Source organism: Leucopleurus acutus (genome assembly GCF_964270905.1).
Source record: "Leucopleurus acutus genome assembly, chromosome: 14".
In the NCBI taxonomy this organism is placed as follows: domain Eukaryota; kingdom Metazoa; phylum Chordata; class Mammalia; order Artiodactyla; family Delphinidae; genus Leucopleurus; species Leucopleurus acutus.
The window spans coordinates 19,640,805-19,665,218 of NC_139156.1; the positions used below are offsets into that span (position 1 = coordinate 19,640,805).

Below are 24,414 nucleotides of genomic sequence, written 5' to 3' on the forward strand. Positions count from 1 at the left end.
CACTTTAGGAAACACAGATTCTAGCTGAGTGCAAGAAGACAGAGTAAGTTATTTTAAAGAGCATAATTTTCAAAAGGGCTTGTTGCTTCTAAAAGTTTTAGCAATCTTTTTTTTTGTTTTTTTGGGGTTTTTTTTTGCGGTACGCAGGCCTCTCACTGTTGTGGCCGCTCCGGACGCGCAGGTTCCACGGCCATGGCTCACGGGCCCAGCCGCTCCGCGGCACGTGGGATCTTCCCGGACCAGGGCACGAACCTGTGTCCCCTGCATCGGCAGGCGGACTCTCAACCACTGCGCCACCAGGGAAGCCCTAGCAATCTGTTTTTACAATGCAGGCAGTTGTCCAAACAGGCTGTACAAATAATCCTATGAATTCATAACTATTTGTTTCATATCCATAATGCTTCACAGGCTATTTAGTGTTTCCCAGTATCACAGAACACTCATCCAACCTACATTTGGGAAACAAAATCAAGACACCCTATCCAACAGAGCATGCTGAACTCAAAACAAAATAAAATGAGAGACTGTTCTGGCCAAATGGACTAGAGATGTTACTAAAAAAGTTCCTGTAACTCTGGGAAAGAGAGCTGCCAAAGAAGAACAAGAATGGTATTTGGTAAGGTACTTGCACTTTCGGAATACTAAAAAAATGAGAACATTTATAATGATGAAAACATACCCTCTCTCTGCAATTTGGAGGTGGGGTGGGTACAAGGAGGTACCCACTTTTTGGTTATTTGAGGGTAACCAAAAAAGTTGATGAGGAAATATTCTTCTTTAAAGAAGAAAAAGTTAATAAACACAAGAAGAATGATAGAATTAGAAAATCACTATTTTGTAACACCTAATGAAATATTGATTGAGCAACAATCATCAATGACCGTTAAAACTATTAAGTGAAAGGTTGATAAATCTGCATAAAACATGACATCACCTGAACCCACTGACCAATGTTATCACTATCATGGGACAATCAAAAATAACACTGATGCAACAGGAAGTACACAGCGCCATGAAGTATTCCTGCCTCATAAAAGAACATGAATTTAATCAGGCCTCTAGATCTACCAACCAGTTTACAAGAAATATGAGGGACAGAACATGTTAAATGCCACCATGAGGATTCATTCAGCCAAATCTAGAATGTGGGAAACTCTATAAGAAAAATGGCCCAGTTTCCCAGGTTCTACAAGAAATAATTGGCACTGAAAAAAAAAGTGGGAAAGGGAAAACTATTATAGATTAGAAGTACAGTTGACCCTTGAACAACTCAGGGGGTTAGGGATGCCAACTCTCCACACAGTCAAAAATCTGAGTCTAGCCTTACCGTCAGCCCTCCCTATCTGCAGATTCAACCAATCATGGATCATGTAGGTGCTGTAGCACATATTTATTGAAATATATCGACACATAAGTGCACCTGTGCAGTTCAAACTTGTGTTGTTCAAGGGCCAACCGTACCTTAAAAAGTACAAACAAATGTAATGTAGACTTTGTTTGGGTTCTAATTCAAACATACCAGGGCTTGCCTGGTGGCACAGTGGTTGAGAGTCCGCCTGCCGATGCAGGGGACACGGGTTCGTGCCCCGGTATGGGGAGATCCCACATGCCGCGGAGCGGCTGGGCCCGTGAGCCATGGCTGCTGAGCCTGCGCGTCCGGAGCCTGTGCTCCGCAACGGGAGAGGCCACACAGTGAGAGGCCCGCGTACCACAAAAAAAAAAAAAAAAAAAATTAACATCACCAGTAATAAAACATATCAACATAATGTATCTTCCTGATACTATGAATTGAGAAGGGCACAACATCACTTCTGTGATATTTCTTCCCCCAAATGTATAATACCTCAATCTAATGAAAAACATCAGACAAACCCAAATTGAGGAACACTGCATAAAATAACTGACCAATATTCTTCAAATGTGTCATGGTCATGAAAGAAAGACTGAAGAAATATCTCATGCAATGTAGGATACTGCACTGGATCCTGGATCAGACAAAGGACATTATTGGGGAAAGTGGTGAAATTTGAATAAGGTTTATAGATTAATTAATAGTATTGCATGAATGTTAATTTCCTGGTTTCAGTAACTATTATGGTTACATGAGATATTAACATTAGGGGAACCTGGGTGAAGGGTATATGAGAACTCAATTTTCTACAGAAAACTTACAACTTTTAAGTCTAAAATTGTTTCAAAGTGGAAAATTTTCAATATACATATAATCAAGAAAAAAAATTCTATAATTCATACAGGCATTGCTAGACAATGTTGTGACTACATAAAATCTAGAATGCTACCTTCAATGTTGGCAAAAAAGGAAGCAAATACAATGCCACCCAACCTCCCCTCTCTAAATTCAGATACAGGGATGCTAGTGTTTCATTAGCAAAGAAGCTCACTGCCTACCTCGCTCTGAATCAGAACGATCTGAAGAAATAGTTGATCCAATGCTGTCCATTCGTATTCGTTCCATCTCTTGAGGACCCTGCAGCTGTTCCAGTCGCCGCTTTAAAAATCTCTGTTCTCGTTCCAAATTCTCTAGCTGGTGCTGGCTCTTCCTTTCAGCTTCTTCAAGTTTCTAAAATGATAAAGTGATATTTAAGTTTGTGTGAGGTACAGTACAAACAATAAAACTGATTCCTACCTAACATCTCAAAAGATTTCTTCTTTGACAGAGAAAACATGAATGACTATACATGTGTGTGTATACATAAAAACATACATAAGTATATATTTTTTAAACATGAAAAATAGTTATTTCTTCACTTTGTGTGTGTGTGTGTGTGTGTGTGTGTGTGTGTAATGAATGCTACATTACTAGAACAGTATAGAATTCTCAAAGTCTGTCAAGTTACCACCATAAAAGAGAAACTTGCTCTGCCATATAGTTTGATGGAAAATTACTGAGAGACACAGCCAAATGAAGTCATCTCCACCAGAGGGCACAACTGCCTTCCTTCAGGGTATCAGCAGAGTAATTGTTATTTTCCTAGTATTCTCAGCTCTTCAAATGACCACGCTGTCAAAACAATTTGATGTAATCAGGTTATGTTGCTCCCATCAGATTAGCGGATAAGTTTTCAGAAAATTTCTCTTGAGGTCAGTTATTAAAGGAGGTCACTGTGCTAGCTGATATATATGAATAGGAATCATTGCTAAAAAGAGAGCAGGACTGAGAATCATGTGAAAATATGACAAAAAATTCCTACCTTGATGTGTGCTTTGGCTTTGTTGAGCAAACCAAGTGTTGTGTGCCTGGTGCAATCTGGTCCTAGTGGAATCAGAACTTTTAAGCGTTCTAAACACAGGCGAAGATGAGCTCGTCTAAGAAAGACAAAAAAGTCCAATCAGTACAGCCTGAATATTCCACTAAAAACATCCTAAAGCCTATTTTAAGACAAATAAGAATTTGTACATTATTCAGTCTATAACCATGTTACGCCCCTAATTCTTCAGTTTCAACAAAGTATCTGCATGCAAGTGAAGGTGTGCCTACAGGTTTTCAGTTTCTGACATTTCTGTTGTACTCTGAAAACATCGGTCACTTCGGATTATTATCCCCAATGGTTATCTCTGTCAGAGGTGATTTAATTTTAACCTGCCCCATAAACTGTCTCAACTGTATTAATGTGGAAGTAGGAAAACATATTTGGGCAACTGTATTTGATTTTGAATGTGTAAAACCACAGGCTAGAATAGAGGTTTTCCGCTTCAGAGCACCCCAAAATGCTCACAAATTTCCATTTCTTCCCTTCCACCTTTCATTCACACACACACACCCCTCTCCACAACTGTAGCCATCCTACAGTGTTTATGTTATTATGTATTAGGCTGAACCATACAAAATTTCTGATATTCAACCATTTCTCACTTATAAAAATGGCAACTTCATATGATCCAACACAATAGAAACAGCAAAATTCTGTGGCCAGTGAGGATAGGGTTAGGCAAAATGTATGGCCCTGAGATCAATTCTAGCCACTGAAACAACAACCCATAAAATAGTCCCCTGCTTCCTAATATCTAAGTGTACCAGCTATCATTAGCTTTTCATTTTTATTTCTGTCTCCCTCTTCCCTCTTACTACCCCTTACCCACCACCTCCAATTTTCTACACATGGAAAAAAGCCATGACAGAATTCTTCACTAAAAGTCACTGTATTCTTTGATACACCCACCCTATGGGCAAGTTAGGGAAAGTTTCTCTGTAAATGCTAGTAGAGAGCCTCATGAATTTATATTCCCTATACCCTACAGGAACTATGATTACCATGATGAGAGTTCTGGGTACATAATTCCACCCTGAAACAATACTAGTTCGTATATCTGGTCCTGTGCTTCATAAAGTATAACATAATTAATCACTTAATAATATATCTGAAAAGAAAATCCACAGATGTGCTCATAGATTAGCTCTATTCTGTAAAGAGCCATATTGAACATTTAGCAACTGTTTCAACTGTCCCACAAACAGAACACATCCTCCATTTTTTCTTCAAAGAGGGCCAAAACGGTCTACTAGCTCAACCACCGACCTATGCTTTCTTTGCCTTAATACATAAGAAATAATGTCAAGAGACATTCTCAAATGCTAGCCATTTCCAAGAGGGATATGATAAGGCAGCCAATTATGTCATTGACAAGTAAGGATGATTAAGGGTAGTGAGGTCAGAGATCTGGCAGATGAATTGTCAAGATTCTTCCAGTATCCACTAGCCCAGCTAGTTAAAGGTCTGCTAGCATTTCCATTCCAAATCTCTTTATTGAGTTCAACAACTAAAATCTAGTAATTGGCTCCAGGCTGAAACGTGACATACCTAATGTGGATAAGGAAAAAAATTTTTTAAACTTGCCCTAAATTAAAGGATTATCAATGGATTCCCCTTAATGAGATTTAACAATTTTAAAGTCACTCTCCTCCCCTGCTATGCTTCCCAAAATCATAGAACCTTTAGTAGAATTTTCCTTTTTAATTGGAAAATCTCTTAGGTGAGGACTCTCACATGATCACAGAGTGCTCTTGCTGAACAGGCTAAAACTAAACAAAGTCCACATTAAAAAGTGCGTTTGAGATTGGTTCAAGATGGCAGAGCAGAAGGACGTGCTGTCACTCCCTCTTGGGAGAGCACCGGAATCACAACTAACTGCTGAACAATCATCGACAGGAAGACACTGGAACTCACCAAAAAAGATACCCCACATCCAAAGATTAAGGAGAAGCCACAATGAGATGATAGGAGGGGCACAATCACAATAAAATCAAATCCCATAACTGCTGGGTGGGTGACTCCAAACTGGAGAACACTTATACCACAGAAGTCCACCCGCTGGAGTGAAGGTTCTGAGCCCCACGTCAGCCTGGGGGTCCAGCAATGGGAGGAGGAATTCCTAGAGAATCAGACTTTGAAGGCTAGCGGGATTTGATTGCAGGACTTTGACAGGACTGGGGGAAACAGAGACTCCACTCTTGGAGGGCACACACAAAGTAGTATGCACATTGGGACCCAGGGGAAGGAGCAGGGACCCCATAGGAGACTGAACCAGACCTACCTGCTAGTGTTGGAGGGTCTCCTGTAGAGGCAGGGGGTGCCTGTGTCTCACCATGAGGACAAGGACACTGGCAGAAGTTCTGGGAAGTACTCCTTGGCATGAGCCCTCCCAGAGTCCACCATTAGCCCCACCTAAGAGCCCAGGGAGGCTCCAGTGTTGGGTCACCTCAGGCCAAAGAACCAACAGGAAGGGAACCCAGCACCACCCACCAGCAGAAAAGTAGATTAAAGTTTTACTGAGCTCTGCCCACCAGACCAACAGCCAGCTCTACCCACCACCAGTCCCTCCCATCAGGAAACTTGCTCAAGCCTCTTAGATAGCCTCATCCACCAGAGTGCAGACAGCAGAAGCAAGAAGAAATACAATCCTGCAGCCTGTGGAACAAAAACCACATTCACAGAAAGACAGACAAGATGAAAAGGCAGAGGATTAGGTACCAGATGAAGGAACAAGATAAAACCCCTGAAAAACAACTAAATGAAGTGGAGCTAGGCAATCTTGCGGAAAAAGAATTCAGAATAATGATAGTGAAGATGATCCAGGACTTCAGAAAAAGAATGGAGGCAAAGATTGAGAAGATGCAAGAAATGTTTAACAAAGTCCTACAAGAATTAAAGAACAAACAAACAGAGATGAACAATACAATAACTGAAATGAAAAATACACTAAAAGGAATCAATAGCAGAATAACTGAGGCAGAAGAACGGATAAATGACCTGTAAGACAGAATGGTGGAATTCACTGCTGCGGAACAGAATAAAGAAAAAAGAATGAAAAGAAACAAAGACAGCCTAAGAGACCTCTGGGACAACATGAAACATAACAACATTCGCATTATCGGGGTCCCAGAAGGAGAAGAGAGAAAGGACCAGAGAAAATATTTGAAGAGAGTATAGTCGAAAACTTCCCTAACATGGGAAAGGAAATAGCCACCCAAGTCCAGGAAGTGCAGCGAGTCCCATACAGGATAAACCCAAGGAGAAACACGCTGAGACACACAGTAATCAAACTGGCAAAAATTAAAGACAAAGAAAAGTTATTGAAAGCAGCAAGGGAAAAACGACAAATAACATACAAGGGAACTCCCATAAGGTTAACAGCTGATTTCTCAGCAGAAACTCTACGAGCCAGAAGGGAGTAGCATGACATATTTAAAGTGATGAAAGGGAAGAACCTACAACCAAGATTACTCTACCCTGCAAGGATCTCATTCACATTTGATGGAGAAATCAAAAGCTTTACAGACAAGCAAAAGCTAAGAGAATTCAGCAACACCAAATCAGCTTTACAACAAATGCTAAAGGAACTTCTCTAAGTGGGACACACAAGAGAAGAAAAGGACCTACAAAAACAAACCCAAAACAATTAATAAAATGGTAACAGGAACATACATATCGATAATTACCTTAAATGTGAATGGATTACATGCTCCAACCAAAAGACACAGGCTCGCTGAATGGATACAAAAATAAGACCCGTATATATGCTGTCTACAAGAGACCCACTTCAGACCTAGGGACACATACAGACTGAAAGTGAGGGGATGGAAAAAGATATTCCATGCAAATGGAAATCAAAATAAAGCCAGAGTAGCACTACTCATATCAGATAAAATAGACTTTAAAATAAAGAATGTTACAAGAGACAAGGAAGGACACTACATAATGATCAAGGGATCAATCCAAGAGGAAGATATAACAATTATAAATATATATGCTCCCAACATAAGAGCACCTCAATACATAAGGCAATTGCTAACAGCTATAAAAGAGGAAATCGACAGTAACACAATAATAGTGGGGGACTTTAACACCTCACTTACACCAATGGACAGATCATCCAAACAGAAAATTACTAAGGAAACACAAGCTTTAAATGACACAATAGACCAGATAGATTTAATTGATATTTATAGGACATTCCATCCAAAAAGAGCAGATTACACCTTCTTCTCAAGTGCACACACAACATTCTCCAGGATAGATCACATCTTGAATCACAAATCAAGGCTCAGTAAATTTAAGAAAATTGAAATCATATCAAGCATCTTTTCTGACCACAACGCTATGAGATTAGAAATCAATTACAGGGAAAAAAATGTAAAAAACACAAACACCTGGAGGCTAAACAATACATTACTAAATAACCGAGAGATCACTGAAGAAATCAAAGAGGAAATCAAAAACTACCTAGAGACAAATGACAATGAAAACATGATGATCCAAAACTGATGGGATGCAGAAAAAGCTGTTCTAAGAGGGAAGTTTATAGCAATACAAGCCTACCTCAAGAAACAAGAAAGATCTCAAATAAACAATCTAACGTTACACCTAAAGGAACTAGAGAAAGAAGAACAAACAAAACCCAAAGTTAGTACAAGGAAAGAAATCATAAAGAGCAGAAATAAATGAAATAGAAACAGAGGAAATAACAGCAAAGATCAATACAACTAAAAGCTGGTTCTTTGAGAAGATAAACAAAATTGATAAACCATTAGCCAGGCTCATCAAGAAAAAGAGGGAGAGGACTCAAATCAATAAAATTAGAAATGAAAAAGGAGAAGTCGCCACTGACACCACAGAAATACAAAGCATCCTCAGAGACTACTACAAGCAACTCTATGCCAATAAAACCTGGAAGAGGGGGCTTCCCTGGTGGCGCAGTGGTTGAGAGTCTGCCTGCCGAATCAGGGCACATAGGTTCATGCCCTGGTCCAGGAAGATCCCACATGCCGCGGAGCGGCTGGCCCGTGAGCCATGGCTGCTGAGTCTGCGTGTCCGGAGCCTGTGCTCTGCAACGGCAGAGGCCACGACAGTGAGAGGCCCGTGTAATGCAAAAACAAACCAACAACAAAAAAAAACCCTGGAAGACGTGAACAAATTCTTAGAAAGGTATAAGCTTCCAAGACTGAACCGGGAAGAAATAGAAGATATGAACAGACCAATCACAAGTAATGAAATTGAATCTGTGATTAAAAATCTTCCAACAAACAAAAGTCCAGGAACAGATGGCTTCACAGGTGAATTCTATCAAACATTTAGAGAAGTGCTAACACCCATCCTTCTCAAACTCTTCCAGAAAATTACAGAGGAAGGAACATTCCCAAACTCATTCTATGAGGCCACCATCACCCTGATACCAAAACCAGACAAAGATACGACAAACACAGAAAATTATAGACCAATATAACTGATGAATATAGATGCAAAAATCCTCAATAAAATACTGGCAAGCAGAATCCAACAACATATTAAAAGGATCATACACCATGATCAAGTGGGATTTATCCCAGGGATGCAAGAATTCTTCAATATATGCAAATCAATCAATGTGATACACCATATTAACAAATTGAAGAAGAAAAACCCTATGATCATCTCAATAGATTCAGAAAAAGCTTTTGTCAAAATTCAACACCATTTATGACAAAAACTCTCCAGAAAGGGGGCACAGAGGGAACCTACCTCAACATAATAAAGGCCATATATGACAAACCCACAGCAAACATCATTCTCAATGGAGAAAAACTGAAAGCATTTCCTCTAAGATCAGGAACAAGACAAGGATGTCCACTCTCACCACTATTATTCAAAATAGTTTTGGAAGTCCTAGCCACGGCAATCAGAGAAGAAAAAGAAATAGAAGGAATCCAAATCGGAAAAGAAGAAGTAAAACTGTCATTGTTCGCAGATGACATGATACTATATAGAGAATTCTAAAGATGCTACCAGAAAACTACTAGAGCTAATCAATGACTTTTGTAAAGTTGCAGGATACAAAATTAATGCACAGAAATCTCTGGCATTCTTATACACTAATGATGAAAAATCTGAAAGAGAAATTAAAGAAACACTCCCATTTACCACTGCAACAAAAAGAATAAAATACCTAGGAATAAACCTACCTATGGAGACAAAAGACCTGTATGCAGAAAATGCTAAGACACTGATGAAAGAAATTAAAGATGATACAAATAGATGGACAGATATATCATGTTCTTGGATTGGAAGAATCAATATTGTGAAAATGACTATACTACCCAAAGCAATCCACAGATTCAATGCAATCCCTATCAAATTACCAATGGCATTTTTTACAGAACTAGAACAAAAAATTTTAAAATTTACATGGAGACACAAAAGACCCCGAACAGCCAAAGCAGTCTTGAGGGAAAAAAACGGAGCTGGAGGAATCAGACTTCCTGACTTCGGACTATACTACAAAACTACAGTAATCAAGACAACATGGTACTGGCACAAAAACAGAGATATAGATCAATGGAACAGGCTAGAAAGCCCAGAGATAAACCCACACACCTATGGTCAACTAATCTATGACAAAGGAGGCAAGGATATACAATGGAGAAAAAACAGTCTCTTCAATAAGTGGTGCTGGGAAAACTGGACAGCTACATTAAAGAATGAAATTAGAACACTCCCTAACACCATATACAAAAATAAACTCAAAATGGATTAGAGACCTAAATGTAAGACCGGACACTATAAAACTCTTAGAGGAAAACACAGGAAGAACACTCTTTGACATAAATCACAGCCAGATCTTTTTTGATCCACCTCCTAGAGTAATGGAAATAAAAACAAAAATAAACGGGATCTAATGAAACTTAAAAGCTTTTGCAAAGCAAGGGAAACTACAAGCAAGACAAAAAGGCAACCCTCAGAATGGGAGAAAATATTTGCAAATGAATCAACAGACAAAGGATTAATCTCCAAAATATATAAACAGCTCATGCAGCTCAATATTAAAAAACAAACCACGCAATCCAAAAATGGGCAGAAGACCTAAATAGACATTTCTCCAAAGAAGACATACAGATGGCCAAGAAGCACATGAAAACCTGCTCAACATCACTAATTATTAGAGAAATGCAAATCAAAACTACAATGAGGTATCACCTCACAACAGTTACAATGGGCATTATCAGAAAATCTACAAACAACAAATGCTGGACAGGGTGTGGAGAAAAGGGAACCCTCTTGCACTGTGGGTGGGAATGTAAATTGATACAGCCACTATGGAGAACAGTATGGAGGTTCCTTAAAAAACTAAAAATAGAGTTACCATATGACCCAGCAATCCCACTACTGGGCATATACCCAGAGAAAACCATAATTCAAACAAACATGCACCCCATTGTTCACTGCAGCACTATTTACAATAGCCAGGTCATGGAAGCAACCTAAATGCCCATTGACAGACAAATGGATAAAGAAGATGTGGTACATATATACAATGGAATATTACTCAGCCATAAGAAGGAACGAAATCAGGTCATTTGTAGAGACGTGGATGAATCTAGGGACTGTCATACAGAGTGAAGTAAGTCAGAAAGAGAAAAACAAATATCGTATATTAACGCATATATGTGGAACCTAGAAAAATGGCACAGATGAACCGGTTTTCAGGGCAGAAATTGAGACACAGATGTAAAGAACAAATGTATGGACACCAAGGGCGGAAAGTGGCGGGGTGATGGTGGTGTGATGAATTGAGAGATTGGGAGTGACATATATACACTAATAGGTATAAAATGGATAACTAATAAGAACCTGCTGTATAAAAAAATAAATAAAATTCAAAAAAAAAAATAAAAAGTGCCTTTAAACTCTTCATTAGGATTATTATACCATATGCCTAACAACTGAACTCATGTGAGATGACTGGAGGGTGGAGAGAGACTGGTGGTTCTCTCGCAATAATTAGAGGCTCCCAAGGGAGCTCTGAATTCAGTCATCTAAAAAAGTTAACAAAGCAACTAACTAGTAAAGTTAACAAGTATTTTGCCACAGGAATAACTTGTCAATTTTGTTTAAATTATTTAACCCCAGAAATTCAGTGCATATATAGGAACATTTACTTTTAGCTTAAGAAACTTCAAAATGACTCCTTACTATAGTTTCATATCAAGAAAAAAAATGGGTGGGTCAGTTTTCTGTTTTGTGAGATCTAAGTTAAAGTCATATTAACATCTAAGCAGAATTTGCAGCAACATGGATGCAACTAGAGATTATCATACTAAGTGAAGTAAGTCAGACAGAGAAAGACAAATATCATATGATATCACTTATGTGTGGAATCTAAAATATGGCACAAATGAACATATCTACAAAACAGAAACAGACTCACAGACACAGAGGTCAAACTTGTGATTGCCAAAGGGGAGGTGGGAAGGGAGAGGGATGGACTGACAGTTTGGGGTTGGTAGATGCAAACTATTACATTTAGAATGGATAAACAACAAGGTCCTACTGTATAGCACAGGGAACTATATCCAATTTCCTGGGATAAACCATAATGGAAAAGAATATAAAAAAAAGGAGTGTGTGTGTGTGTGTGTGTGTGTGTGTGTGTGTATACACACACATACATATATATATGGATAACTGAGTCACTTTGCTGTACAGCAGAGACTGGCACAACATTGTAAATCAACTATACTTCAATTAAAAAAAAAGATGAAAAAATAAAACTACGCTTTAATGTGAAAAAAAACATACAATCTAGGCAGAAATCAATTAACAAGGGACTTCCCTGGTGGCACAGTGGTTAAGAGTCTGCCTGCCAATGCAGGGGACATGGGTTTGATCCCTGGTCCAGGAAGATCCCACGTGCCGTGGAGCAACTAGGCCCGAGTGCCACAACTGCTGAGCCTGTGCTCTAGAGCCTGCAAGCCATGACTGCTGAGCCCACGTGCCACAACTACTGAAGCCCATGTGCCGCAACTGCTGAGCCTGCGTGCTGCAACTGCTGAGGCCTGTGTGCTGCAACTGCTGAAGCCCACACGCCTAGAGCCCGTGCTCCGCAACAAGAGAAGTCACCGCAACGAGAAGCCACTGCAATGAGAAGTCCATGCACCGCAACGAAGAGTAGTCCCCGCCTGCCTCAACTAGAGAGAGCCCGTGCACAGCAATGAAGACCACCCCCCTCCCAAAAAAAAGCAGCCAAAAAAAAAAGAGAAGAAATCAACTAACAATATTAAAATGTCTGTTTTCTCTTTTTAAAAAATCATTCAGTTGTATATTACATGACTTTGTGTACTCAGCAATGATGTTCCAGACACTTGTTTTAGTGGGAGAAGTGAAAAAACGTATATTTTATGAGTTTATAATCTAGACTACAGAACGAAACATTTTGTTTCATTTGGTTCACAATGAAATGAGTCATACAGGTATCAAGGGCAACAGAATCTGAATAAAAGGAGAGATTGTAATTGGAGAAGGCAGCCTTATAAAAGAGGTTGATACTTGACTTTGAACTTGAGGGATGCTTAATTTGTTCATGAAAAAAGCAAGGATTTTCAAGGTAATTAAAAGAGTAAAGGATTCAAAGTTCACATATTGGAACAAAGTTTAAACCAAAAATTAAAAATAGTTTTTTTCGTTCAAGAGAAAACAACTGAATTGGAATTCTATAAGGAAATATCAGCCAAGTTCAGCAGTCTGGTGATCTACAATAGCACTGTCAAATCAGGAGCTACCCAGGCCAAAGGAGTCAAGGTGTAAGTAATGCCTAAATGAACAGGGAAGGCAGACTGCTCCTCTAAAATATTTCTTTTCATTGGCCACTACTGAACATTTCTTCAGTCAAGTCAATTTTTTTAACCATTTTTAAAAATTGAAGTATAGTTAATTTACAATGTGTTAGTTTCAGGTGTACAACAAAGTGATTTGGTTATACATACATTTTTTTTTCAGATTCTTTTCCATTATAGGCTATTACAAGATACTGACTATAATTCCCTGTGCTATACCATAGGTCCTTGTTGTTTATTTTATATATAGTAGCGTGTATATGTTAATCCCAAACTCCTAATTTATCTCCCCCACCCCTATCCTGCTATTCCCTTTGGTAAGCATAAGTTTGTTTTCTATGTCTGTGAGTCTACTTCTGTTTTCTAAAAAAGTTCACTTGTATCATTTTTTTTAGATCCCACATATAAGTGATATCATATGATAGTTGTCTTTCTCTGTCTGACTTAACTTCACTTAATATGATAATCTCTAGGTCCATCCATGTTGCTGCAAATGGCATTATTTCATTCTTTTTTATGGCTGAGTAATATTCCACTGTATATATATATACACCACATCTTCTTTATACATTCATCTGGTTTTTTTGGTAAACATCTTTATTGGAGTATAATTGCTTTACAATGGTGTGTTAGTTTCTGCTTTATAACAAAGTGAATCAGTTATACATATACATGTGTTCCCATATCTCTTCCCTCTTGAGTCTCCCTCCCTCCCACCCTCTCTATCCCACCCCTCTAGGTGGTCACAAACCACCTAGCTGATCTCCCTGTGCTATGTGGCTGCTTCCCACTAGCTATCTATTTTACATTTGGTAGTGTATATATGTCCATGCCACACTTTGTCACAGCTTACCCTTCCCCCTCCCCATATCCTCAAGTCCATGCTCTAGTAGGTCTGTGTCTTTATTCCCGTCTTACCCCCAGGTTCTTCATGACATTTTTTTTCCTTTAGATTCCATATATATGTATTAGCATACGGTATTTGTTTTTCTCCTTCTGACTTACTTCACTCTGTATGACAGACTCTAGGTCTATCCACCTCGCCACAAATAACTCAATTTCGTTTCTTTTTATGGCTGAGTAATATTCCATTGTATCTATGTGCCACATCTTCTTTATCCATTCATCTGTTGATGGACACTTAGGTTGCTTCCATGTCCTGGCTATTGTAAATAGAGCTGCAATGAACATTTTGGTACATGACTCTTTTTGAATTATGGTTTTCTCAGGGTATATGCCCAGTAGTGGGATTGCTGGGTCGTATGGTAGTTCTATTTTTAGTTTTTTAAGGAACTTCCATACTGTTGTCCATAGTGGCTGTACCAATTTACATTCCCACCAACAGTGCAAGAGTGTTCCCTTTTCTCCACACCCTCTCCAGCATTTATTGTTCCTAGTTTTTTTGATGATGGCCATTCTGACTGGTGTGAGATGACATCTCATTGTAGTTTTGATTTGCATTTCTCTAATGATTAATGATGTTGAGCATTCTTTCATGTGTTTGTTGGCAATCTGTATATCTTCTTTGGAGAAATGTCTATTTAGGTCTTCTGCCCATTTTTGGATTGGGTTGTCTGTTTTTTTGTTATTGAGCTGCATGAGCTGCTTGTAAATTTTGGAGATTAATCCTTTGTCAGTTGCTTCATTTGCAAATATTTTCTCCCATTCTGAGGGTTGTCTTTTGGTCTTGTTTATAAGGTTTCCTTTGCTGTGCAAAAGCTTTTAAATCACATTAGGTCCCATTTATTTTTTTTTTTATTTCCATTTCTCTAGGAGGTGGGTCAAAAAGGATCTTGCTGTGATTTATGTCATAGAGCGTTCTGCCTATGTTTTCCTCTAAGAGTTTGATAGTGTCTGGCCTTATATTTAGGTCTTTAATCCATTTTGAGTTTATTTTTGTGTATGGTGTTAGGGAGTGTTCTAATTTTATACTTTTACATGTACCTGTCCAGTTTTCCCAGCACCACTTATTGAAGAGGCTGTCTTTTCTCCACTGTATATTTTTGCCTCCTTTATCAAAGATAAGGTGACCATATGTGCATGGGTTTATCTCTGGGCTTTCTATCTTGTTCCATTGATCTATATTTCTGTTTTTGTGCCAGTGCCATACTGTCTTGATTACTGTAGCTTTGTAGTATAGTCTGAAGCCAGGGAGCCTGATTCCTCCAGCTCCATTTTTCGTTCTCAAGATTGCTTTGGCTACTCAGGGTCTTTTGTGTTTCCATACAAATTGTGAAATTTTTTGTTCTAGTTCTGTGAAAAATGCCAGTGGTAGTTTGATAGGGATTGCATTGAATCTGTAGATTGCTTTGGGTAGTAGAGTCATTTTCCCAATGTTGATTCTTCCAATCCAAGAACATGGTATATCTCTCCATCTATTTGTATCATCTTTAATTTCTTTCATCAGTGTCTTCTAATTTTCTGCATACAGGTCTTTTGTCTCCTTAGGTAGGTTTATTCCTAGATATTTTATTCTTTTTGTTGCCATGGTAAATGGGAGTGTTTTCTTAATTTCATTTTCAGATTTTTCATCATTAGTGTATAAGAATGCCAGAGATTTCTGTGCATTAATTTTGTATCCTGCTACTTTACCAAATTCATTGATTAGCTCTAGTAGTTTTCTCTTAGCATCTTTAGGATTCTCTATGTTGACGGACATTTAGGTTGCTTCCAGGTCTTGGCTATTGTAAATAGTGCTGCAATGAACATTGGGGTGCATGTATTTTTTTGAATTTTTATTGAGTTATAATTTACATACCATATAATTCACTTGCTTTACTTGTACAATTCAATGATTTTTGGGTATATTTAGAGAGTTGTGTAACCGTCACCATAGGCATGGAGTTTATTTATTTATTTTTTGGCCACACTGCATGTGGGATCTTAGTTCCTCAACCAGGGATCGAACCTGTGCCCCCGGCATTGGAAGTGTGAAGTCTTACCCACTGGACCACCAGGTACATCCCACCTGTATCTTTTTTTTTTTTTTTTTTTGCGGTACGCGGGCCTCTCACTGTTGTGGCCTCTCCCGTTGCAGAGCACAGGCTCCGGACGCGCAGGCTCAGCGGCCATGGCTCACAGGCCCAGCCGCTCCGTGGCATGTGGGATCCTCCCGGACCGGGGCACGAACCCGTGTCCCCTGCATCGGCAGGCGGACTCTCAACCACTGTGCCACCAGGGAAGCCCCCGCCTGTATTTTGAATTAGAGTTTTCTCTGGATATATGCCAAAGAGTGGGATTGCAGGATCATATGGTACTCTGTTTTTAGTTTATTAAGGAACATCTATACTGTTATCCATAATGCCTGCACCAATTTACATGCACACCAACAGTGTAGGAGGGTTCCACTACTAAACATTTCTTCAGTCAAGTAATTTTAAATGTGCTCCAAGATGCAATTTATATTAAGAAAACATATCCTGAGATAACATGTCTCACAAAGGCCAGTGATGCCATTTTCCATGTTTTGTAAATAGGGTCCTTCAAAACAGATAATATTATGAAGGATGAGTGGTGAATGATGTCCTCTGCTCTTCTGTGGGGACAAGTGTATGTGTGGGAGCCAAATATCATTTTCTCCAGTTTTTGTACTTGTAAGTGAATCGGGCATTTGGAGAATAGAATAACAAAGGGTTAATGGAAGTTGAACGATAGCAGCTGACCAAGGCGGAGCCACACTTTTCAAAGTTGGCATTCAAATACTGCATATAGTTTTTCACATGTGCTTATATACCACTTTTAAGTAAATGCAATGGACTCTCTGTGACTGTAAACTGGAAAGTTCAATCAGAAAATCCATTCTCTTCCATGTGTAAGTATTTTCTCTCCAGCAAATTATGAAACGAACTGTATGGCAAAATTCTTCTTCCCTTACAATGGTGCTGTGCTGCTCTCCACCCTTTCCCCCATAGTCGCCCTGCTGGTAACCAGATTGCAAGCTTAACCACCAATGACCTAGAAAGGCATGTCTTTTGATGCCATCTGGTCCTTTCTTTTCTTGCCTTCATTCTCATGTGACTGGTGGCTCAGGAGTCTCCTGTACAGAGCTGCCAAATCATGAACTGTAAGACAATGGGGGAAAAAGAGGACAAGAGACAGAGAAGAAAAAAAGCTTGGTTTGATTTGAAAATCCTTATGTACTGAGAAAAAATTTGCAACTATCATGAGATGATGTTTTTCAAGTCTTCAAGGAGTGAAGAACTGACATAAAGAAGGATTCATGAAAGGCATGGTTCTGTACCTTTAGTCAAAGTAGGGTAAGAAGGTTTGGGAAAGTTAAGGCTGCTGTTCTGAATATTCTGGTGAACATTAGACTAACAATCAATAGGAAAAAACCTCACATTGTAAAATTAACGTAATCAGACTTGATGGAAAAAACGTAGCACCCTGGTTAGCAGTTACTTAACTTTTCACAACACATCAATAGCTCAATAAAAACTATACAACTAAAATCTTTCCTAATTTAGCGTGGGTGACTGTAAAGCAAAGTTAAGATTAGACACTGCAGCAGGAGGTGCCTTGTGAGAAAACTGGAGTCTTGCAGAGAGGGAGGGGGCAAGACAATGGAGAGATGGCAAAGTACTTTTATTTTCAAAGACACTTTGAGGTTTGTTTTAAAATGAGATTTAAAAGTGGGTTTTACCCAGGGGAAGAGGCAATTCCCAGTGACTAACCCCGTTGGAGAGAAGGTCCTATCAGAATTACCCACACCTTCAAAAAGGGCAAGCCCCTTGTGGGAGAAGGAACAATTAGAGTCTGTTTGGCTTTTATTTTGGTAGATTGGGATCATTTTTCCCTGAAAGAACCAGTGCTGCTTTTGATTTCAAACCTTGTAAACTCTACTGCCAAAGTGAAATAACACAGAACATGAGGGGAAATGATTTTGCCATAAAATGGCCCCTGCTAGTAGGTGTGATATTTTAATGCATAGGTATATCAACTAGAAGAAGCACACTGTTGAAGGAGGAGAGAGGAAAGAATTCCTTTTCAGAAAAAAATTGCAAGCATCTATCACACGATGATGTTTTTCAAGTCCTCTCTTGAAACTCTAATCCCTCTGCCCAACAACAATAAGAAATTTAACGCCTGCCCAGCCTCACAAACCATCCATTGGCTGATGCCCTTGGAGGCACGGTCCTTCACTGGAACTTACTTGTCTTTCATTCCTCCACTACGGGATACCAAGACTTTGCCAAGTAACGAAATAAAAATGGAAAACAAGTCAAGCGATAGGGACAGTACTGTATTTTCCTCTCTGTTGAATGTTATGCAATGGGCTGTGAGTCCTCCCTTGAGCCACTTTCTTCAAAGCTGCAGTGGCTTGTGGCCAGGTTTCCCAACTCCCTACACAACACTTTTGCACATGACAGCAACTAGCTGTTTTTCCTACACATTTTATACTCCAGCATTTCTCTAAATGTAACATGCTGAGAATTTTCTGAAAATCAACAGTTACCAAAAAAACCAACCAAACAAAAAACTGCCTGCCTCCTTTCTTATAAAGAAAAATGACATTAAAGATGGATCCAGATATCAAGCACAATCATGCTACACATGAACTTTATTTACAAAAACAAATATGATCATATTCTGCTGTTCAGCTTACTCTGTTTGTGAAATAAGCTTTAGACAAGCTATTCCCATAAAATGGCACATGATAATTATATGCTTCATTTACAACTTACACATTATCTACTTCATAAAAAATAGACTATTAACTCCCAGTGAGTAACTTAGTAAGTGGCATTTCCCTAGCGTTGGAATTGACTGTGGTGTCATGGGGCTTAAGGACAATAAAATTAAAACTTAGGAGAATAGCTAGGACCCTCTTCTCACTTTTCAGAAAAAAACTGCTTTCATTAATATTCCTCTTAATTCAACTGGTATCTTGTAAAATAACCAGATAGGAATATTAACAAGTGTTATAATGAAGTTGTAAATTATATAAAGTACATAATATTATGATAATATAAATTATTCTATAGTCACATTTATCCACCTCAGCACTTAAAGGGCTCATCTATATACAAGATAAGAAAATCAGTAAGGTTGAGATACATGTTACTCATTCTTTGAAAACTTTTAAAAATCACTTTCTCCCAGTAAAATCAAAGTAGTTCTTAGGGTAGGGAGCCAGAGAGGTTTTTTTAAGTTATTCTGTTTTTTAAAAATAAATTTATTGATTGATTGATTTAAACACTTTTGGCTGCATCGTGTCTTCGCCGCTGCGCACGGGCTTTCTCCAGTTGCAGGGAGTGGGGGCTACTCTTCGTTGTGGTGCGCGGGCTTCTCATAGTGGTGGCTTCTCTTGTTGCGGAGCACAATCTCTAGTCGCATGGGCTTCAGCGGCTGTGGCACGTGGCCTTCACTAGTTGTGCGTCGCAGGCTCTAGAGCACAGGCTCAGTAGCTGTGGTGCACAAGCTTAGTTGCTCCGTGGCATGTGGGATCTTCCCGGACCAGGGCTCAAACCCGTGTCTCCTGCATTGGCAGGCAGATTCTTAACCACTGCGCCACCAGGGAAGTCACCAGAGAGTATTTAAAGCCAGAAAGTTAAATATAGTATGCCTTCCAGAAGTCATAATTTTCCTCAAAGGTTTGGAAAAAGAACACTATTTTACATAAAAACAAGAACTGATAATATAGTGTTTATATAAAATAGTGTTCTTTATATGAAGAAGACTTTAAATAAATCTTAACATTATTTCACAGTACAACCCAGGACCTCCAGGAATCTATGTTAAACTATTAGAGCAAATTACTACAGATCACTATCAGAGCCTGGGACTTCAGAACATCAATTCTGAATTATTGTTAGGATTATGTCTTTCAAAGGTTTAGAGAGAGAGATAGAGTGGAGTGGGGGAAGTGAGCAGGGGAGAGGTGAGTACTCAATAAATTAATGAGGACAGTGACATATTCTTTCTTAAACTACACAGATGCCATGCAGGCTGAAATTTTAGTCTTTACATCTCAGAGATATGAAGAGGATGAAGTGCCACTCAGTCGATAACAATGACCATCAGTAAACAAAGAGCTACACTCTATTATGCCACTGAATTAGATGCTGTAAAACATTTTTAAAAATGCCAGTAGGGTTTCCCTGGTGGCGCAGTGGTTGAGAGTCCGCCTGCTGATGCAGGGGACGGGGTTCGTGCCCCGGTCCGGGAAGATCCCACATGCCACGGAGCGGCTGGGCCCATGAGCCATGGCCGCTAAGCCTGCCGTCCGGAGCCTGTTGCTCAGCAACGGGAGAGGCCACAACAGTGAGAGGCCCGCGTACTGCAACAAAACAAAACAAAACAAAACAAAACAAAGATGCCAGTAATAATCTTTATCTGTTTGAAGATGCTATAATTTGGCCTACCACCTTTCCAGCTCCACCTACCATTATCCATTCCCTTTTGCAAACCTGTTCCACAAACCAAAGGTTTGTATTTATGGATTTCTCTACCTGGAATACCCTTTCCTCCAGTCCTCTAGTGGGCATCTAACTCATTTGTCAGCCCACAGCCAAACTACTGTTTCTTCCATGAGGCCTTCCTTGCCATATCCCTTCCTCAGATAATTAATACTTGATTTTTACACTAATCACGCTATATTTTAATTATCTTCTGGATAAGAATGAATCCATACTTTTTAGTCATTTCAGTTCTTCCAATACCCAAACAGAATGACTGGCCCACAGTGGGGAGAAGGGGTGTAGCAATTTCTAGTGGATATTTCTGGGACTCTCTAACTCACCAAAGTTGAGGTAAAAATACAGGGGCCTCCAAACAGTATAATCAGATGGCAGGCCAACATTCATGAGAGATTTGCTTATGGATGCCAGAACACTATACTTTGGTGTGCCGCTGTGGTCGCCATCCAAGATGACTACACGTAGAGTAACTGACAATCTCCAACCAACTCTTGTTAAGAGTCGACATGAAGCAGAGGGTTGGGAACTGCATCCATTACAAGAGAGTGACTTATCAAAGTATTTACAGTGATGGGGGACTAGGTCAACAATATCAAATAAAATTCACAGGTAACTTTTTAAAATCCATTTTTTTGGTCACCAATATCAACTTTCTGACCTTACTGACAGGCCTCCTAGCAAGTACAAAACCTGGCTGATAAGTCTGGCCTCTGTTCCAGCTGTTGTTCAAGAAATGGTGATAATAACAAGTATGATGACAGGAAGGCAATTATTAAGGAGAAAATAGAAAAAAAAAAGCTAAGAAAACCCAGGTATGAGAGGGAAAAGTCTAAAAAGAAATACTCCACAATGCAAGGGGGAAAATAATTAAATGAACAGTTTTTATCTCATTTGGTAAGATGAGAAACTCACGTCTGCATAGTTTTACAAGCTCCCAGGACTGCTGATCCCTTGAAGCCTACAGTACAGAACACATAAATTATTTCTTTTTTATTGTCCTGCATTCATCTCTAAGGGAGACTTGACTTTTGACAGCCTCATTTGAAAAAAATAATTAAAATCTGGTTCCAGAGGCATATGTTCTCTACTGAAACTCCCACAAGGAACCCAATCTCCAAAGTGATTTAACGGAAATTGCTCACTTGATATCCATTCTGTGCTCAACTTAACTTCCACGCATACGTCTCATTCCCTCTCATATCTGTTTACAAGAATTTTGTTAAAAAAAAAAAAACTTGATCATTCATTGACCATATTTCTTCTTTGGTCACACAAGAACTTTCTGTATTCCAAGTTTCAAAGTCTGGGAAATAGGGCTACATCACTGGTGAAAACAGTGGCAATTTGTTCTAAATACAAAATAGCTTATTTTCCTTTGGCAACTCTCCAGGGTTTTGGGTGGAGGGAAAGGATACTCCTCTCTGGAGAGATCAGGCTCTGAACCTGGCCTACTGTCAAAACTTAGCTGTGGGTGGGAGATAAATTTTTAAAAATTATTTATCTTTCACATCAATTTGGAAACTGATTAAAGATTTTTGCATTATTAACAGTTTTTCTACTCTTCAGTCTTTTGTTGGTGTTCATCCCTATTCTGGCAGCCCCCATTGGCTGATTTAATGGTACCAAGGGGCTGAGAAGTGTTGCTGTCCAAAAGAAAAAGCATTCTCTCACAGGGACTGGGAAGGCAATCTGCAATCACAACAGTAGCTACTTGTTAATTTTCTATTTGAAACACAGTGATGTCAATAGTATTGTACCCTGCCAGCCACCATGGGGTAAAGTACATTTTGAAACCAAAACAAACTTCCTACGTGCTGGCAAGTCAGATTTGAGACACAGTGATAACTTTCTGTAAGACACTGCCCTAGTTTTATATACAAAATGCACACAACAAGCATCAGTCTATTATTCTATAAGAGTTTAAGTCTACCTCTCACAGCTCCATTCCTACCCACAGCCCAGTACAGTTTATCAAATCACAGTCCAGGGTGGAACAGGGAAAAAGGAAGAACTATTGTTACTGACCTCTAATAAAATGGCGATCCTGCTTAGCACAAACAGCACACTCCAAGAATGCTTTGTAATGTAGATGTTCATTTAGAAGCATAAAATGAAAATAGCTTGATACCTTTAAAATTAGCCCCACTATTAAGATGTGATTAGTGTAATAGTTCACTTTAAGGAGGTGTATGCACTTAGGAGGAAAGGCACCTTTCTTACATGAAACAGAAACACTCTGGCCTAAGAATTAATGCATCCCTGGAAGATGAATATTCACAATTTGTACTGAATATAAGTAACCTGAAATAGAGAGCTAAATGACTAAAACTGGTGACCATGCTTACTACTGGGAGACGGCAAATGGTTTGGCATCGCAGGACATCTACCAATTTAGTCAATCCAAGCCAGGGATTATTTTTAAAGCCCCATTTTAGCAAAATTTCCCCAAAATCAAAACGTGGGGTTTTCTGGTTTTGTTTTTGTTTTGGGGAGGTAAAATTTGGGGCAGGAAAAAGGGTGACAAAGAGCAATTGTTGGCCAGGTGTAATTTTTTTTTTCAGGTGTAATTTTAAAAAAATTAATCCTGAGGTATTTGTAGGGCATTTCGAACCTTTTAAAAAATAAGATTCACAGAATTTTAAAATAAGATTCACAGAATTCACAATCCTGACAATGACAGAGAATTAATGTTCTTATTTCAAAGTTACTTAACTCCTCTGATCTTTCTCTTTCATTATATACTGTATCACATTTTTTTCTGACCACAAAGGGCCCAACTGAAGAGTAGTTTTTGAGAGTTACTTTTGGAGGCAGCCTCGCATAACAGCTGGCACCAATCCTAGGCATGCTCTCCTCTGATAAAGCAGAAATTTTTTCAGTGTTGTATTAGGGCACTGACAGAAGAGCATTTTTAGGCAGGTAGAAAGTGAACATGCCTTAAGAACTACTTTACTTCTAAAAACTCTTCTGAAAAGGAAAGGTATTCAAAGGATTAAGAACAATTACAATAGTCTCCTAAAAGGTAAACTTTTATCAGTAAAAGACTGAGTTCAGATTAAGACTGTGTTGCAACACTACACTTTGTGGCTTGTTTCTATTTATATTTGTCTAAATCTTAGTTTGACTCTCCTCTGGATAAGCACAGAAAAAAATTAAATGAGAAAAGAATCAGAGATATAGTATTTATTTGGTATGATTCCAGCCTCAAGGCAATACCATTATAGTTTTCTGTTCAAGGACTGCTACAAAAGTGCCATTACACTTTGATTCCAGGAGAACAGCCTTGAAAAATCTATATTGTTCTGTGGATTTGAGAAGAAGGAAAAGCCATGCTGAGGGAACATGTTCCATTTTGTTACCACTCAATCAAAATCCTGGCTGTTCATGGGGGAGGTTGTGTGGCTCTCTCAAGTATATTCCAACAACAACAGCATAAAAACTGTTGCTTCAGCCAAAGAAGGGGGTAGAGTTAGGAGGTTAAGTTTGCCCAACTTGGCCACAGTTCCTTTCAGTTATTAGAAATACTACAGTGTGAAAGTCTTGAAACATCTTCCAGGATCACCAACATCTCTAATCTCAGGGTACAAAAGATACATGAAGGATCCTTTGAAATAAAGGAAAATAAGACCCAAAATTTATTCAGTATTCTTCTAGACACACCAATATTTCCTGAATATTGCAAGCCAACAAATACATGTTTCTTCCTTCATCTGACCCAATACACACAGCAGTAAACTCCAACTGCTTTCAAGGGAGTTCTAAGAGCCCAATATCACCAAAGTGCTCTTTAGGAAAAGCCTCCTCCATTTCAAAAATAGCAGTCTTGCAAAGCCGTTCAGCTCTATCTAAACTGTGTTATGTTTACAAATGTTTTAACTGTGAAGACGGAAT

General features: G+C 39.0%; 1 protein-coding gene across 3 annotated transcripts in view; it reads right to left on the reverse strand.

The window, feature by feature from the left end:
- Window positions 1–24,414, reverse strand: part of MXI1 (MAX interactor 1, dimerization protein) — a gene marked incomplete at its 5' end in the record, with an annotated part of 99,426 nt that overhangs the window by 4,785 nt on the left and 70,227 nt on the right. For all 3 annotated transcript variants that reach the window (XM_082854197.1, XM_082854199.1, XM_082854198.1), the window contains 2 exons: window positions 2,410–2,581; window positions 3,213–3,327. In XM_082854197.1, coding sequence (XP_082710323.1) covers window positions 2,410–2,581; window positions 3,213–3,327 — 287 coding nt within the window. The remainder of the gene's footprint in view (window positions 1–2,409; window positions 2,582–3,212; window positions 3,328–24,414) is intronic.